Genomic DNA, 16,424 nt, shown 5'->3' with positions numbered 1-16,424 from the left:
TAAGTATTTCGAAATATCTGCGTTTACATATTTTAAACAGATTTAATATTGGCAGGCTAAAGATCACAGGCCATAGATTCAGATGTCGCCTCCAAGCCCATCCCCTGCCCCGAGAGCAGCAAAAGAAAGACAACCCCTGATTTGTTACTTTGTCTTTATGTGGTAGTGACGTCCCTTTACAGCTGCAATGGCTGACAATCCCAAGAAATTTGTTTTTCATCTGCTGCAGGGAAAGGAATTCCCTTCTTTATCGAACAAAGATAACCAAGATTACCTTATGAAATGGTTTGTTCATAGCTATTAACTTTTCTGCAAAACACAAATATTTTTAAATAACTATTACAAATGAATAGTAGAGTTGCTATGGACGCATTCTAACGTTGGCTTGAAAGTCTAGAAATTTCTGTCGATCTTCACAACATACGACGCTGTTACTGTTACCAGTTTTATTTAAAGATCCAACATACTGTGTGGAATATTGGCTAAATTTGTTTTAAAGAGACTTAGTATTTCACAAGAACACGTTACAGAATTACCGATATTACTATATATTAGCGTGCTTGAGGATGATTTAATTTTACATCTCTAAACATTCTCTTGGCAATAGGTCCATGAAAGGACGCATCACTGCACAAGCATATAGCTTTGACCAGATGTTTCAAGCCTATGAAAAGGACCAGTTTGTTCTGGTAAATGCATTCCACTAAACAAATTTTGCTAAAACAATTGATAATTCATTATTCAGGTAGTCCTCGGGTTACGACGGTCTCGAGTTACGTCGTTTCGTGGTTACGACACTCATTCCCACGTGGATGAGACAGGCTTGTTTTGCAAACGTCTGCCTAACCTAACACTGTTTATTACTGTTACAGCACTTACAGTACAGTATTTCATTATTAAACGTACAGTACTACAATATTTTACTGTTTTTATGTTTATTGATAATTATGTAGGGTACTGTGTTAGGATAGGTGTTTGGATTGGCTAAGTGTTTGCAGTACTGTACTGTTATTATGGTACAGTACTGTATGAACGTAGGATCCGACTTACGTCGAAATTCGGTTTACGACGCCGCGTTGAGAACGGATCCCCGTGGGAAGTCGAGGACTACCTGTATATAAAATGAGTGTCAGACACAAGCGCCAATTTGTTTGTCATATTAACTATTACTAATAAGTACAGAATGGAAACTTAATGTTAACTTAATGACGGCACTAAATATTTATTAAGTCAAAATCCCAAGCCAAGGATGGATAGAAAAATATTCTGGTGAGATCTTCATTTTAAAACAAGCCTATAAGAAAATATAAGGAAAGAGTCAATGTAACAAAAAAACCAAAAAAAAAACCAACCCCAAATAATTTCAAAGTAATTTTAATTCAAATCAGTTTAATTCAACTGCTTTGCCTGATTCTTCTTCCTCAAAGTTACTTTATCTTAACCCTCATTTATGATTTGTCAGCATTTGATTACTATTAAATATATAATAGATATGCATGTATATATACATATTAGACCAAATGAATTTTACCTATTGAATACTGTGCCTGCTTTCAATTATTCATCACCAAGTTTTAATCCCTTAATGTGGCTTTGTTTAAAAGTTTGCCTTAACCAATCCAGCTATAACCAATTAACATGAAGCTGAACAATCCACTTCACAAAATCCAGCTTCTCTATTAATGCTCACCATAAAAACTTTCTCTCATCGTTACAATGCCATAATGTCACTACATTTCTGTTTGGATGCTTATGTTTGGATAAATCAGACAATCAAGGGAGAGAAAATGCTTATCTTAGTCTGGAAATGCTTTTGTAACTTGTAGGATTTCTTCAGGGATGAAAACGTTGTCTCAACTCTTCAGATGTTGTCCTCATCTGGAAAATGGACACCAGTTGGTGAGTGTCACTCATATTTGTGTGTGATAAATTTTAACTCTTGGAAAATGTTATACCTTTAAATAAGTGTATGATGAAGACTTGTTGCAGTGGTTTGTGAATGCGCTTAATAAGTCTTTTTAATGGTTAATCCCTTGTATTAGGTATATCCAGCTGCATTTCCAAAAAATATTTTTGGGCAAAGGGTATGACTGCTGAAATTTGTAGTCTTCTATGCAATAGATTCTAATGGTCATGCCATGTGAATAAACATAGTTCACACGAATGAAGAACAACTGTTGAAATAGGTGTGATGTGCTCCTGTGTTACTCCTGGGTTGTTGTTTTTTAAAGAAATGTGAGTCTGAATAAAAGCCTAAAATTTTTCGATCAACATTTGTGTGAAGAGATGTAATGATCATTTTTATTTTATTGCTTTTTGCTTACACAGTTTTTCACAAAAATGATTGTTTATGATGCACATGCTTGTATGAACCACCATACGTGATTAGTGGCTGAAGGTGTCTCACATATTTTGCTCGTTGTTCAAGAAATAAACTTATGTGTCATCAGATGCACTTTAAATCATTGCATCTACTTCAAATATTTCTAATTCTTGTCTTAATCAGTTTATTTCATAACCAGGTGGAAATTATAACTCCAGATAGTAAAATCATAGCTGATGATAATGGTGATAGTTCCCTTATTGCTGGTTTGTGATCTTTGCTGTTGTTATACCTGTCTGAGCTACTGACACCTTATTCCCCAAGTCAGTCATGGTGTAATCTGATACTTATGCTTCTTATATGGTTGACTGTTTGTATGTACTCTTTCATGTGCCGTGCACCGAGTTTGGATCCAAACGAGGAAATGGCCTTTGCACATTCTATTATTAATATTATAATGAGTAGCACTAGGGATTGCCTTCTCCATAGTGCCTTTGCTGGAAGCAGAATCTTATTTTGTCCTTAACTGTAAATTTAGGAATTTCCCTCTTTGTTATTTATTTGAGTGTTTTTTTTGTCACTCCTCAAACTCAAAAATGTCATCCTTAGGTGTGAAAGCAGAGACAGTGACAGCGACACTGATTCCCTGCACAGTGATGTCCATGGCATTCTTTGACAAACTTTATGAGGAGAGATCAGATTGTGAGGCAGTCAGGGCACATCAAAAAATGCTTGGATGAGTTTTTTGGAGATTTTGTTGCTTCAGATGAACTTCGACAGGTAATTTCTAGCTGTACATAAGTGACAACATTTTGCTATGGTAAACATCAAGTAATCTGAGATCTGCTCTGCATATTTTCAAAAGCTATATTGTTGCTATACTGATTTCTGCAATGAAAGGAAAATGGTTTCTTTCATAGTTTAGTGTTAACAAAACGTGAACTATCTGACTATTTTAACTGTTGTGTTTAAATTCTGATTTTTTAAAATAATTTTTTGTGTTATAACAGCAGTTTAGACTGACTGTTGTATTGCCAGCTTTTTATCATGTGTAGCATTGGAACTTTGTGTACACTACTTATACCTGAGAATATAGAATATTTAATCAACAAATATTATTTGATTTTTGCCTCATGAGATAAAATTCCTGCTTTTTTGTATGAAAATGCATAATGAATGTTATGGGAATCTGTTTAAAAAGATTCGCTTAAACAAAATCATAGTGGATACTAAATTGGAATGACCTCTGTTCTTTTGTCCAATGTTTTTTAAGAAATTATTATTTTCAACTATAGCTTGAAGCATTCCCATTTTGTAAGTGTTGGATGCATCTTGTTTGCACTTTTTTCAGATGCTCCTAAATGAAGACTCAGACAGTTTTTGTGTTTTTAATGAAACGGATCGTGAAGAGTTCCTCTTTCACCTGTTCCAACATATTTGCCTGGGAGGACAGGTGTGCCAGTATGAGGACACTGTTGACCCATACCTTGATTTCACCAAACAGCTATACAAGGATCTAATCACGTAAGTTAAAAATGTTATCCTCAGCAAAGTATGTCGGATTTTCAAGAATTGCTTCCCCTATTTTATTTTTGCAGTAAGACCTATTTGCATGCAGACGTAACATAAATTCCTTTTATAAAAGTAGAATGTTCAGTTTGTTTTAGTACTCTCACCAACTTGCTGTTGTATTAATGTTTGTCTTTCTTCTTTTTAATACTGCTTTTTAGCTTTGCTTGATCCCATATTCCAAGCCCATCCCTTCATGGCTTTTGTGGTGGAATATTTTGTTATGTTGGGGTTCTTTTTTCTGGTGGGGGAAGGTTGGTTATATCTTTCTATGTTTATATTGAGAAGTTACCCCTGAAGGCAAAGGACTGCAGGTTTTTTCCCCACCTCCCAATCTAAAGACTTAATTTATTATGAAATATATGAAATATTTTTCATGTATTTCCCTCTCTTGTCCTTCTGTTTTTTCTGACAATTATCTGTTGCATATTTTCCAGTGTTCAGAAAAAGTCTGAAACAAAAGAACTCTTCATCACCTCATCAGTGTTCAAAGTTACAGCTGCAGTAAGTAAACAGCACATAATTACTGAACTGCATTGTTCCTCTTTGTTGTCATTTCTCCCATCCCATGGGACATTTCCAATGAAGTATAGTTCTGCCCTGAGTTGTGACTCTGATAATTACAATAAGAAAAATAGAACAATGCTATTAGTGCTAAGCATTATTGACTTAGTTCTTGGCCCTTGAGATGTCTGTTTAAACACAAATTCCTGTTTTATGCTGTGGTTGTTTCCCCTAGCTGCATTTACTTGTCACTTATTTTAATGTCACATGACATGATAGAGCATTATACGAATTTATGTTATTTTTTATTATGATTATTTATGCACTTTCACATGCCCTACCCCTCTTTCTTTATCGTTCTCTTTCTTTTTCTGCACACAAACACATGGATATATATGTATGACATCATTTTATTTACACACACTCACATGCAGATAAGTATGCATGCATACCCTCACACACACGTAAATATGCATGCAAGCACCCACCCACCCACACACACACATCTATATATGCACACACACGCATGCTCAAATATATGAACAAAGCCCATTCATATATATATATGCTCCCACACTCACTTTCATGTATGCTTATTAGCATTAAGTGAGGCATGTCGCATAGTGTGTGTACAGTGAAGAATACGCTTGCAAGTTTTTTTGCTGTGGATAATATGTAAGGACAGCATCGATCTCCTAGAAAAGGTTTGCAATTGCATTCATTATCTGTCATCAGAAGAAGTCGCCCTGCTTCCTTCATACCCCCTCCTCACACGCACACACTTTGCATCTTACCCACCCATTTACTTTCTCTCTCTCCTTCATCTTAACTCTTTCTTCCCAACCTTTTTCCCCATTATTCTCAAGACCTAACACACTCCTTCCCACAGCAGGGGGCTGGGGCGTGTGATATGTTTGTCAAGCAGGGTCCTTTGTGCATTTGTCTTCGTGCACTGAACAGACTTAGAGCGATATTTGCATGTCTGCATCAGCCTCAATGCGTTTGCTCACCGAAGTGCGTTCAACGACTATTAAATACATGAGACGCGGAGGAGGCAACCTAACAAGATGATGCTGTAAGGATGATTTGTGGGGATAAAGGGAGAGAAGTGGGCTGGGATGAAGGGCTGTTGCGGATTGGTGCGGCCGTGAGCAGAACTAGAAATATCACTTTTCCAGCCTCAGCACTTTGGTAGTGTCTTCATCCTTTTAGTGCACATACAGAAATAGAGGAAGCAGGTTTATGTCTGGGTGGGTGAGGAGATGAGAATGGGAGGTAATACTGTAAGATGGGGATAAAGAATGTAAAAGATAAGTGGCTGCTTGTGGAACAGCTGTGTGTGCAGATCAATGGCGGACAAGAAGTATAATTGATTTTTTTAAAAACCACATTGGAAGAGATTCACGAGAAGTCTGGGACGCGTGTTAGAGCCCTGATAGCAAGCACACAGCAACATGCTATCGTAACTATAATTCACTCTTTCTCTGCCAGCACACCCTTCCCCGCGATCTCGTTCATCCTCGCATAATCTCGAAACATGCGCGTGCACTGAAAGCATGCACTTTAATTTCTTATTTGTGCGCGTGTGGATTCTTATGTGCATGCATAGTAGCGCCAAACGCTGAGTAAAAACATCAAACTTCAGTTGAAGAGCAAAATGTATTTTCAAAAAAGAAGACACAACAATTTGTTTTAGACAAGCAGTTCAAACGACAAAGTTTTAAAACAAACAAGTCTGCTTCATAAATATAAGGCGCCATTGTGCACTGGCGTGCAAGCAGTTTGTGGATGCTGTGTTACAGCTGTAGCAAGTCAAGTCCCTGGTAAAAATACAAGAGTGAAGTTAAAATGTTAGATGGAAGAACAAGGAGGCGGAGAAGTGGACATCAATGATTGCAGTAGGTGGGGGACAGCACAGACGTCAACTATCAAGTCAACTACGTCTATGACGAGGGCAGACTACGTCTATACTACGGCAGGCCTACGTCCTGAGGGTCAGCAAGCGGCATGGCTAGGTCTATGATGGCGACTAGATTAAGTCTACAATGGGAATAAAACTGGCATGGGTCTTTTATTTTTTGTCAATAATTAACAAATAATCAGACAGTTCACGGTTGTTTTTAGTAATATTTTCGGAATACAGTTGACAATGTTTCCAAGGATTCTTCGCAGAAAACCTAGCAGACCTCTCTAGGTTCTCTTGACCAGATGTCGAAGAACCTCGCTACTGTTCTGGTTTCTGCTCAGGCTTTTCCTTCCAAGACCCTTGCGTGCAGAGACTGAGGATGCCATTTGCATTGCGGAAGCTTGTCGCCAAGCTATTAATAGACTGGACTGGAATCGTGCAAGTCGCGCTGCCTGCAATGGGTCGAAGCTTCCGTTCCCTCCCCTCCCCTCCCCCTGCCACATCTTCATCCACCCCACTTCATTCATGGGCAAGCGCTGTGCCAGACTGACCTCGGGATCAAGCAGTGAATTAATATCGGCCAAGGTCTGACATTTAAAAATAAGACAGAAAGCTGGGATTTATTTGAGACGGTGCACAAAGCCAGGGAGGCAGCAAAAGGGAACGACTTTGGTCAAACCGGAAAGAGGTTTTTTTTTATCATCAATGAAGTCAACAGTCATAAGATGGCGTCGATAACACGCAGTGTTTATAAGCCTAACAAGCTGTACCTAATACTTAGAAACATTATACAAAGCACATGGAGGAAGTTTTCGACCAAGCTCATTACGCAAACGTCACGTGCAAATAACTGTTAAGTAACTGTGGATTGATGCCTGGCATAAGCTCCAAAAAAAGAAAAGAAACAATTGCATACTAACAGGCCAGAAAATGCGCAGTTGGAATGTTGGGAGGAAAAGGCATATCGACTGCTTAAAGCAGTTTCGTCTGGAAGTTCCACAGCTGTGACAAGAGAGTCTGTCAACATCTGAAGCAGGTCTCTTGTGTCTACACGGGAGTGGTGAGGAGATGTTTTGTGCAGGGACATGTAATCAGCAACAGGAGTTGGGATATGGGTGTACGTGGTGGCGACAGTTAAGCAGACAGGCGAACAGACTGAAAGATGGTAGATGAGTGGTAGATCAGATTTCTCTTAAAAATTAGCCTTCAGCATATCTGAAACCATATGGATGGCACAAATCGAGGTTTGCGCTTCTACTTCAGTAGAAGTGCGTTGGGGTGTCCGTGTCCACCTACCCCGGACATCAGGCTACCCTACATGTGATGTGAGGAACGGTTATCACCTGCCGTAATGTTTGACCCTCTCCTGTCTAGTGTACATATAAAGCTCCCTCTTGATAATGGCGGACTCATATGGACGATGATTTTACCTAGTCTGGCAAAGTTTTTATTTGCATTTAAAGTTTCTTTAGTAAAATCCCATGTCTAGTGTTATTCTTAGCCGTGAGCCGGTAGGTCTTGTCTCGCTTTAATACAGAGTTTGCTTGAAGCAAAAAATTTATATTAAAAAACCCATTGACACTGACAAAAAATGTTTATATTTACAGTGACGTTGACAAAAGATGTTTATATTTACAGCAAGAATTCGATAAACTTCGTCAGATGAGTCGTAGCGCGCTTGAAATGGAAAACGACTGTAGTAGTAACCTTAAACGCCCGTCACTCAGTTATTCTTCATTAGCCCTTTGCAATTTGCCTCTTTAATAATAATAATAATTTATATAGCTCTTTTCCAAAGTAATGTACTCAGAACGCGTCAGAAATTTAAAAAAAAACAACCTACAAGTAGATCAATTCTGAATATACTTACACGCTAACATCCACTCATGCCACAGACACACCCACTGAGTAAATACAGACACATTACACCAGCGCAAGGTCAGAACATGGGAGGATAAAGTAACCGATTTTTTTTTATAAAAAGTACACCTTAAGGTTGGACTTACAGATGGTCACGGAATCAGCGTGAGGACGAGGGACGAGTAATTTGTTGCACGTTGCTGAGGCTTGTCAGGGAAAAGACTTCTGTACTTCCGTTGTTTGTCTTAGTGGGACTAGAAGCAGCCTGCTGTCAGGTGTCAGAAAAACGGACCAGTCGTTAGGGAGTGTAGTTGGGGTGGGGGGACTTTGGAGTGGTAGGGAGGACCGATCCCAGACACAGCGGAATGTCGGTGGAGAGTTGGTAGGTTAAACGGTCAGAGATTGACAGTCAGTGAAGACAGCAAATGGTGGGTGATAGATATTCCCATCTAGATGATCGGCAGATAAGACGAGCAGCATATTCTGAATCTTTTGAAGATACAGATGCAGTGAAACCTCGGTTTTCGTCGAATTTTTCCGCGAAAAGTTGGTCTCGGTTTTCGTCGGTTGCCTCGGAGTTCGTGCCCACGTGACCTCGCTACTAATTGTGCGACCCACGCTTTCCCCTGTTACTCGCTGTATCACCATCCTCTCGCTCGTCTAGCCAAACAATTCCATTGCTATCCAGTGTTTTTATGGGGCACACAAGCTGTGACGTCAGAGTAGCGCAATATTAGCTGACGTCAATCTCCGGATCATTCACACAAAGGTGGGGGGGGGGCGCACAAGCTGTGACGTCAGAGTAGCGCAATATTAGCTGACGTCAATCTCCGGATCATTCACACAAAGGTGGGGGGGGGGGCGCACAAGCTGTGACGTCAGATCTATGCAACATCAGCTGACGTCAGTACCCGGATCATTCACACAAAGGGGGCGGGACGCACAAGCTGTGACGTCAGATCTATGCAACATCAGCTGACGTCAGTACCCGGATCATTCACACAAAGGGGGCGGGACGCACAAGCTTTGACGTCAGATCTATGCAACATTACCTGACGTCATTCTCCAGATCGTTCACTCAAGGGGGCGGGGAAAACAATAAGTGACGTCAGAGGCAGCAGCTTATTTTAGCCTTGAAGTTTGACCTGGGAGGAAAGGTCGGAGTCAATGGAGTGAAGACTCGGAGCATTGCGGTGAAGGGTGGGAGCTGAGGACGGGATGAACTACTGTCACGCTTAGCACGAGACTAGTTCGACGGGTCGCGTGGGGTGAGGTGGTGCCAATAACCTGAGGACAGTCATGGAGCACTTGCACGCAGGAAGATGGCATGATCGTTTAGCTTCTCGCCAGGCCAAGTGCTTTTGTTAAATAAAAATATTCCCCAAGCAGGTTTGTAAGACATGAAAGGCAGATTTATGTTTGGCTAAGCTGCCGGCAGTTTTGAGCTTAGTTTTATGTTCGACTCGGGCTGGCCGTTAAGAGGGTCGTGTGCAGTCAGGTGTGACAACGAGAGTAATGATCTGCAATAATTCTAGTGATACAATGATCCAGTCATATCAACTGTCGTTCAGCTACGGGGTGAAAGGAAGTGAATCCCGTATCTCACCTCTCACAGCAGATCCTTTGACAAGGGTTTTCTTGACATTGTGTGTGAGAGGGGATAAAGGTTAACATAATACCTGGCGGAAATTGTAATGGAAGAACAGTCACACGTGTCGTCAGGGCCATTGCTGCCTTGAGAAAGGTGTGAAGGGCGTGGGGTGTGCACCTGCTGTCTTCACTACTCAGTCATTCCATCAAAGGTGTTCGGCTGAACGTCCTTGATACAAATAACCGCTTTTATGGTTCAAGTGGAGACTGTCGTCACGTGCGGCAACCAGGGAGTAAGGTCCCTTCTCACCGCGGCTTGCTTCTGTCAGTTATATAAAACTCCGTGGTCCCAACCTTGTCGCTGATGGCCAGCGAGCATAGCCAAGAGGTAAACAAATGAAAGAGTAGGCGTCAAGACCTGAACACGAAAACAAAGCAGCATGTAGTCGAGACAGAGTGTGGACGAAACAACAAATAAACTGGCGCCAAACAATCCTGTCAGCTTATCACTGCGCGAACAACTTCTCTGGCAGTGACGACGCATGAACTCGTTTTTCATGCGGATGAACTGGGAAGCACGCGAGACAATACGGACACCAGTGAAGGAGATAACCTGCAGCTGATCATCAAAGACGCCAGCCATTGCTGGATGTCAGTTAAAATGTCAGTTAAGATGTCACTTAAAACAGCCCTCCATCGTAGGTAATGTAGTCATTGCTGCTTGTCTGTTGTGCGAACGTTGCACCTGAAGGCGAATGGGAAAATGTTTTCAAGACCAGATTTTAAAACAAAATTGTGCTTTGATATATATTGAACTCACTTCTGAGTTCTTAGCCATGGAATGAACCCGATAAGGTCACAAGGCAGTGGATGCAGTGACAGAGAACGAGTCTAAATAAACACTCGTGAAGCCAGTCAGGTGTGCGCACGGCTAACGTAGCAATCAGCTAACTGCTCATTAAATGTTAGCCTGATGACAGGCCTGTGCTCTAACCCTAAACAGTCCACGGTGAGGCTGGAGGCTTCCTACTAGTTTTACACACAGTCCTCGATGATGTTGGGGTCGTCCTGCTGGCCATGGGAGGATGTCCGCAGGATGCTTCTCCTCACCTCGTCCTCGCCTGCTACGTCCTTGAGCTGGAAGGAGAGTCTGGAGGGCAGAGTCGGCTTATTCTTCCTCCAGCACGTGCACTGTCGACCCCGCACGGCGCACTCCAGACACAGCAGATTGTCCATGCACAACGACGACACGCTCCGGCTGCAGACGACACACGGCGACGCTGCACCGCTGCTGTTGACTCCGCCGCCGCCTCCTCCGTCAGTGTTGGTGCCGACCGTGATGGCTCTGGCCTCCCCGAGGCTCTGGTGGTAAGAGTCCACGTGCTTGATGTAGATGAGTGCCACCGCCACGCCCACGTAGAAGATGGGCACCGTCAGCAAGATTGGCACGACCACATCGCTGTCCTGCGTGCAGAGGCTGTAGAGCTTGTCCGCCATGTCGCCGGCGCAGTGCCGGATGACGGTCTTGTTGACGACGACAGGCGTTGGGGTGGATGGGGAAGGCACGCCGCAGAGGCGGTGGAAGTTGATGCCATCTCCAGGCACTGCGTGTCGTGCGAGTGCGACAGCTGCTGCTGCAGCAGAACGTGCTCCTCGCTGAAGACGTGCGTGACGCTGCCGTTGGGGCTGGGCAGCAGCAGGCCGCACTGCTGCAGCGTGAGGTTCAGCCGCGCGGCCGTGGCGTCGGCGTCGGGCAGCGGACAGTCCTCCCGCAGCGTCATGACGACGGCCAGCGCCATCTCGGCCAGGCTGACCAGCACCAGCACGATGCCCGTCACCCGCCGGCCCAGGCAGCCAAAGCCGAAGACGGAGAAGAGAAGCAGGACGCAGGCGAAGTAGGCCGGCAGCCCCAGGCTGGTGCAGTGGCCGTCGCTGGAGTCGATGAGGCCCTCGATGGCCCGCGAGGCCTGACGGCAGTTGACGAGCGTCAGCACGCTGGTGATGATGATGACAAGGCAGGAGAGGAGGATGGCGATGAAAAGGAGACGTGTGAGGTACTTCAGCGACTTGCCTGATGCGCCGTCGCCTTCGCCGTCATCGTGGTCGTGGAAGCTGAAACCGTTGTGGGCTCGGCGCCGGCAGTAGTAGTACTGCCTGTGGCCCATGGTTGGGAGGAGGGGAGGATGTTTCCTTGTGGCTCAGCGGATCATCAGCGACAGGAGTCTGTGGAAACAAAAGAAAAGCAAGGCACAGTTAATGTCGTCCGTAGTATGTCGGAGGCCCAGAACACCAGAACGTGGCGTATTCACCCCAAAGAACCTGTGACCTGTGACCTCCACTCTGCCTATGAAGCTTCGGCTGACTAGAGGTGACACCTGTTACCCGCTGTCTACACTGCGTAAAGCAAGGAAAAGCGTTTGCATGATGTGTCACCTGCTTGAGCTTTTCATATGCAAATGGTTTTCATTAAATGTTTTCTGCGGTTTCCGCTGCACGAAATGATCCCCTGCCTCACACCTTTTGTTGACTGATCCCACACACAGGTGTCCTAATACCACAAAGCTTTGTGTGGAAAGCCTCCATCTTTAGTGATTCCCTTCTCCCCTTCTGTATTATCCTCGCCACACCGATCGTGAGTCTGCATCCCCGCATTTCGCGATCGTTTGACAAAGGATGATACACGGGTAGTACCACCCCTGAATCTTCTTTATTGGCAAAGACGATGACGAAAAAGAGAGGGAAGAAAACAGACCCAACATCGAACATCTGTGAACCTGTTTACAAGACACCATCAGGCACCTTGCACGACAACCCCGACGCCAACGACAGCTTGCTGGGACAGCCACCTGGAGTTTCTTGTTGTTCGATTAACTTTCGAGTTCATCATCCGAGGGAGTGGGGACAGGGGTTGTGGGGGTGTGCAACATTAATGAAGGCCACCGACGGTGGAGACGTCTTCCGGTGGCCACCCATGCGGCGCTGAGATCATATGAGACGATCCACACCCAGTGTTAATTACTGACATAATTAGTTTCGGGGGTCGTAGCAACATGGCGCCGCCCAGCAGGACCGGAAATGAGTGTCGTGTGCAGAGAGGCGAGATAGTCCGCGAGTTAATGTAGTTCGCAGCCAGCTGTAGAGCCTGGCTTGCAGCGACCACAACCGCCGTTGTTACCTTTCAAATATCGCTGCAGCCTGCCTCAACGACCATTAGTAAACAAAATATTTTGTTTCTGCGTTGTGAGAATGTTATCTCTGATCCGAGTGGTTGAAGACGTTTCTGCGCCCACTGATAGAAACATTTTTTCCTTTTGAACCAAACATCAAGCAAGCTCTGTTGTGTTTGTGCTCTTAGTCTTAACACTGACAGGTTGATGTGGGTTGGAGAGAGTTATCCAGATGTCTCGTGTAACACTCCACCGTAAACACGCAAGGTGTGTTTGTTAGATGGTCAGGTAAGCAAGGCTAGGCTTCCAATGCATAAACATGCATCGAGTTCAGCGAGAGAAATCTTTGTGAAGGAACAGACTTTCTCTTTTTTTCCCTTTCTCTCTCACTCTCTCTGTAATATGGAGAGATCTGCAAGTTTTGTAATAAACTTTCTCTTCGCAAAATGTGTACACCGGGGTGTGATGCAGACGTATCCATTTCCAGGCTCTAAATGTCAGAGAGCAGGCGGCCCTAAAGACGGTTTTCAAGGCGTTAAGACCCTCTCACACCTCAGCCCAGAGTGTGAAGCTCACTGCATCCTTGCTGTTGTGAGTGTCAAATGATAATGCGCAGACTGTTGTTTATACCTTCCCGGGTTTCCGTGTCACCAACTCTACTCGCCTTTCTTTTCACTCAGACGTATATCAGGGGAACATTGCAGACAGACTAGGAAGTACCCCAAACCTCCAGTGTCAACTGCTGTCTCGGTAATATTGAAAGTCTTGTGGTCTTACCTGTGTATAACTGTTTTGTTGTCAGGTGTAATGTGACACATCCATGTCTGCACGTGTTACATGTTGTGTTACCTACCATGTATCTGTAACCATTCCATTGTCAGCTGTAGTGCTACCATTCCAGGTCTGTACATGCAACCATTCCGTACTCCATGCTGGACTCCTTCGTTAGAATGTGTACGTGGCAGAATGCTCACTCATGGTTACACTCCCGTGGCTATTTGCCTTGTCATGCATGATATATATTTTTTTAAAAAAGACATTGTATCAGGTTTCCTCTCCCACCTTACCTGTAGTTTCCTGCGCGTCAGGTGGCAGGTTTGTAACTATAAACATTGATACTGAAAGTTACTGCATTGATCTCAACTCAGGTCGGCGTTAACGCCCACGCCCTTCGGAAAAAATGGAAAAAATGTTTGTACTCAGTGATTTGTTGCTGACTTGTCGCCTTGTGATTGAGTGCGAGAAAGTGTTCTTTGGACTTACAGCTTCCTCACCTCGCCCTGTCAACTGTTTGTATCAACAGCACCTTCCTTGTTCCTCCACGTGGTCTAGGGGGACAACGGCTGTGCTCGAACACTAGTCTCCCCCTTCCTTGTTTCGCGACGTGGCCATGTTGTTGTACAGACGACAGGGGCAGCGGTCTGTACAGGTGTACTTAGCTTCTGTACCTAACCTTGGCTTAGGAGGAAGGAGTAGGGATACCTCCAACTGACGACCGACCAGCTGTCGCGAGACCGACCTGAGGGGCTGCAAACCAGTTTGTCCAATGTTTAGGAAAGAGCTGGACTACCAAGATGGCGCTGACGACTTCGTGACCCACTTACAATACCTGAGGCTTACACCTGTCCCGATGGGGAGGACAGGCTGTCACTAGCATCCCTCCTTTCTCTACCACTCCCCACTCCCTCCCGTTCCTTATCTCTGGTTCGCGTGTTCGCCTGTTTACCCACATGTGAGTTTGCTGTCCACGTGCACAAAGAAAAGTTTACCTGTCCTGCCCCAGGATGGCCTTTACCTCGTTTTGAAGTCAGCGACAAGTGGGTTTCGAGTAGTTGTGAAAAGCAATCCAGCCACGCCTTGCTGGCGTTATTTAACTCTCACAGGATTTGAACTTAAACATTTTCTACCTGCATTTTAAAATGTCAAGTCACTCTGATTGCTGGGAGTCACGTGAAGCGTGTTGAGCTGTGCACTGTTGGTAAACGCTAATTGAAAATAAATTTTTAATGTCTTTAATTTCTAGTTCTGATCAAACAGCCCAACAAACCGCGCTAACAGTTGGTGAGAATGTTGGCAGGTGGTCAGAAACTGAAGGTAGACCAGAGTGAATGAAGGTAGACAAATGTTGACCATAGTAGACCAGTGTGGACCGAGGTAGATCAGAGTGGATCAAGGTAGACCAGTGTGGATCAAGGTAGGCCAGTGTGGACCATGCCGTTCTCCAGCAGAGAGACAGAGAATGAGGACGGAAGGTCACGTGACCCTAAACTTCGGCGGCTTTCGTATTGATCCTTTCATTCATGCCACGCTACGACTTGGGGGAGTGTGTGGGTAGTGGCAGGGAGGAGGGAGCGTGCGGGGGGGTCTGTTGGGGAGATTATTGCTGGGCAAAGATGGCGGCTTGCACGTGCGTGTAGAGATAGCCTGCACGATCGATCGACTTGTCCACGTCAGCCTCACCGTGTGTGTGTGTGTGCGTGCGCGAGTGACTGCATACTAGTGAATGAGTGAGAGAGCGAGCTTGCTTCAGGGTCTGTATGAGTGAATCTCTAGCTGTGTCCTCTCTGCCTCTACCTCTTGTTTTATTAGCAGCAGCTACGACCTTGTTTTAATCACAAAAGCTCTGTCTCTCCAACTGCCTCCTTGTTTACAGTAACTGTGGCTGTTTCTCATCTTACAGTGACTGTGACTTTCTCTCAACTTGCATTTTTATTCACAAATCTTTCTTTGTCTGCATTTTGCGGCCGGTTGATTAATTAACCCATTTATGCTCGAGGTTTAAATTTTAGAATTAATGCATGTGACCTACAGCTATTCAAGGAACAAGACTGAAGAGAAAACAAAATATTTTGTTCCGTTGTTGAGCTATGCGTCAGTCCAAACATGGAATGCTGGGCACATCCGGTCTTACATTGTACATCCAGTCTTACATTGTACATCCAGTCCTACATTGTACATCCAGTCTTACATTGTACATCCAGTCCTACATTGTACATCCAATCCTACATTGTACATCCAATCCTACATTGTACATCCAGTCTTACATTGTACATCCAGTACTACAATGTACATCCAGTCCTACATTGTACATCCAGTCCTACATTGTACATCCAATCCTACATTGTACATCCAGCCCTACATTGTACATCCAGTACTACAATGTACATCCAGTCCTACATTGTACATTATTGTAACGGATAAGTATTTAGTAAAGGGGGTTAGGAGGGAAGATCGACAACCGTGGTAGATCTGATTTAGCGTAGTGGGCTGGAAGTTGTTTGCCCTTGAGCAAATGACGCAAACTGGGACGTCAAAATAAGGTGACGTAAAAGATTGAGTAAAATAACGTTAGAGAAAATAACGGAAAGCAGAGAGCAGACGGCGAAACAAAAGTTGGAGCTGGTGGATTTTTCTCGGGACTTTCTCGCAACTGCTGCGACAGCGGAAAAAGTATTACGGGAAGTAATACCGTGGGTAAACTACAGGTGGATGTACTTCACAGGTC

General features: G+C 44.1%; 2 protein-coding genes across 5 annotated transcripts in view; one reads left to right on the top strand and one right to left on the bottom strand.

The window, feature by feature from the left end:
* The first annotated feature begins 169 nt into the window (after nucleotides 1-169).
* Nucleotides 170-16,424, top strand: part of LOC112555795 (uncharacterized protein C11orf70-like) — a 27,489-nt gene continuing 11,234 nt past the window's right edge. Inside the window, 7 exon segments of the mRNA XM_025224312.1 lie at nucleotides 170-285; nucleotides 608-689; nucleotides 1,827-1,899; nucleotides 2,933-3,018; nucleotides 3,020-3,103; nucleotides 3,675-3,847; nucleotides 4,330-4,396. Of these exon segments, the coding sequence (XP_025080097.1) occupies nucleotides 188-285; nucleotides 608-689; nucleotides 1,827-1,899; nucleotides 2,933-3,018; nucleotides 3,020-3,103; nucleotides 3,675-3,847; nucleotides 4,330-4,396 (663 nt within the window). The 5' untranslated portion in view covers nucleotides 170-187.
* The window catches only part of LOC112555798, a 16,786-nt gene continuing 6,403 nt past the window's right edge, over nucleotides 6,042-16,424 (bottom strand). For 2 of the 4 annotated variants that reach the window (XM_025224316.1, XM_025224315.1), the window contains exon 2: nucleotides 6,042-11,975. In XM_025224316.1, the coding sequence (XP_025080101.1) occupies nucleotides 11,186-11,917 (732 nt within the window). In that variant the 5' untranslated portion in view covers nucleotides 11,918-11,975 and the 3' untranslated portion in view covers nucleotides 6,042-11,185. Of the gene's footprint in view, nucleotides 11,976-13,772; nucleotides 13,796-14,182; nucleotides 14,989-16,424 lie in introns of those variants that run through there. The other 2 variants (XM_025224318.1, XM_025224317.1) reach the window with 2 other exon arrangements.

Source organism: Pomacea canaliculata, linkage group LG14 (genome assembly GCF_003073045.1).
Source record: "Pomacea canaliculata isolate SZHN2017 linkage group LG14, ASM307304v1, whole genome shotgun sequence".
NCBI lineage: Eukaryota > Metazoa > Mollusca > Gastropoda > Architaenioglossa > Ampullariidae > Pomacea > Pomacea canaliculata.
Note: the sequence above shows the minus strand (reverse complement) of the source record. Positions and strands in the feature narration are given on the sequence as shown.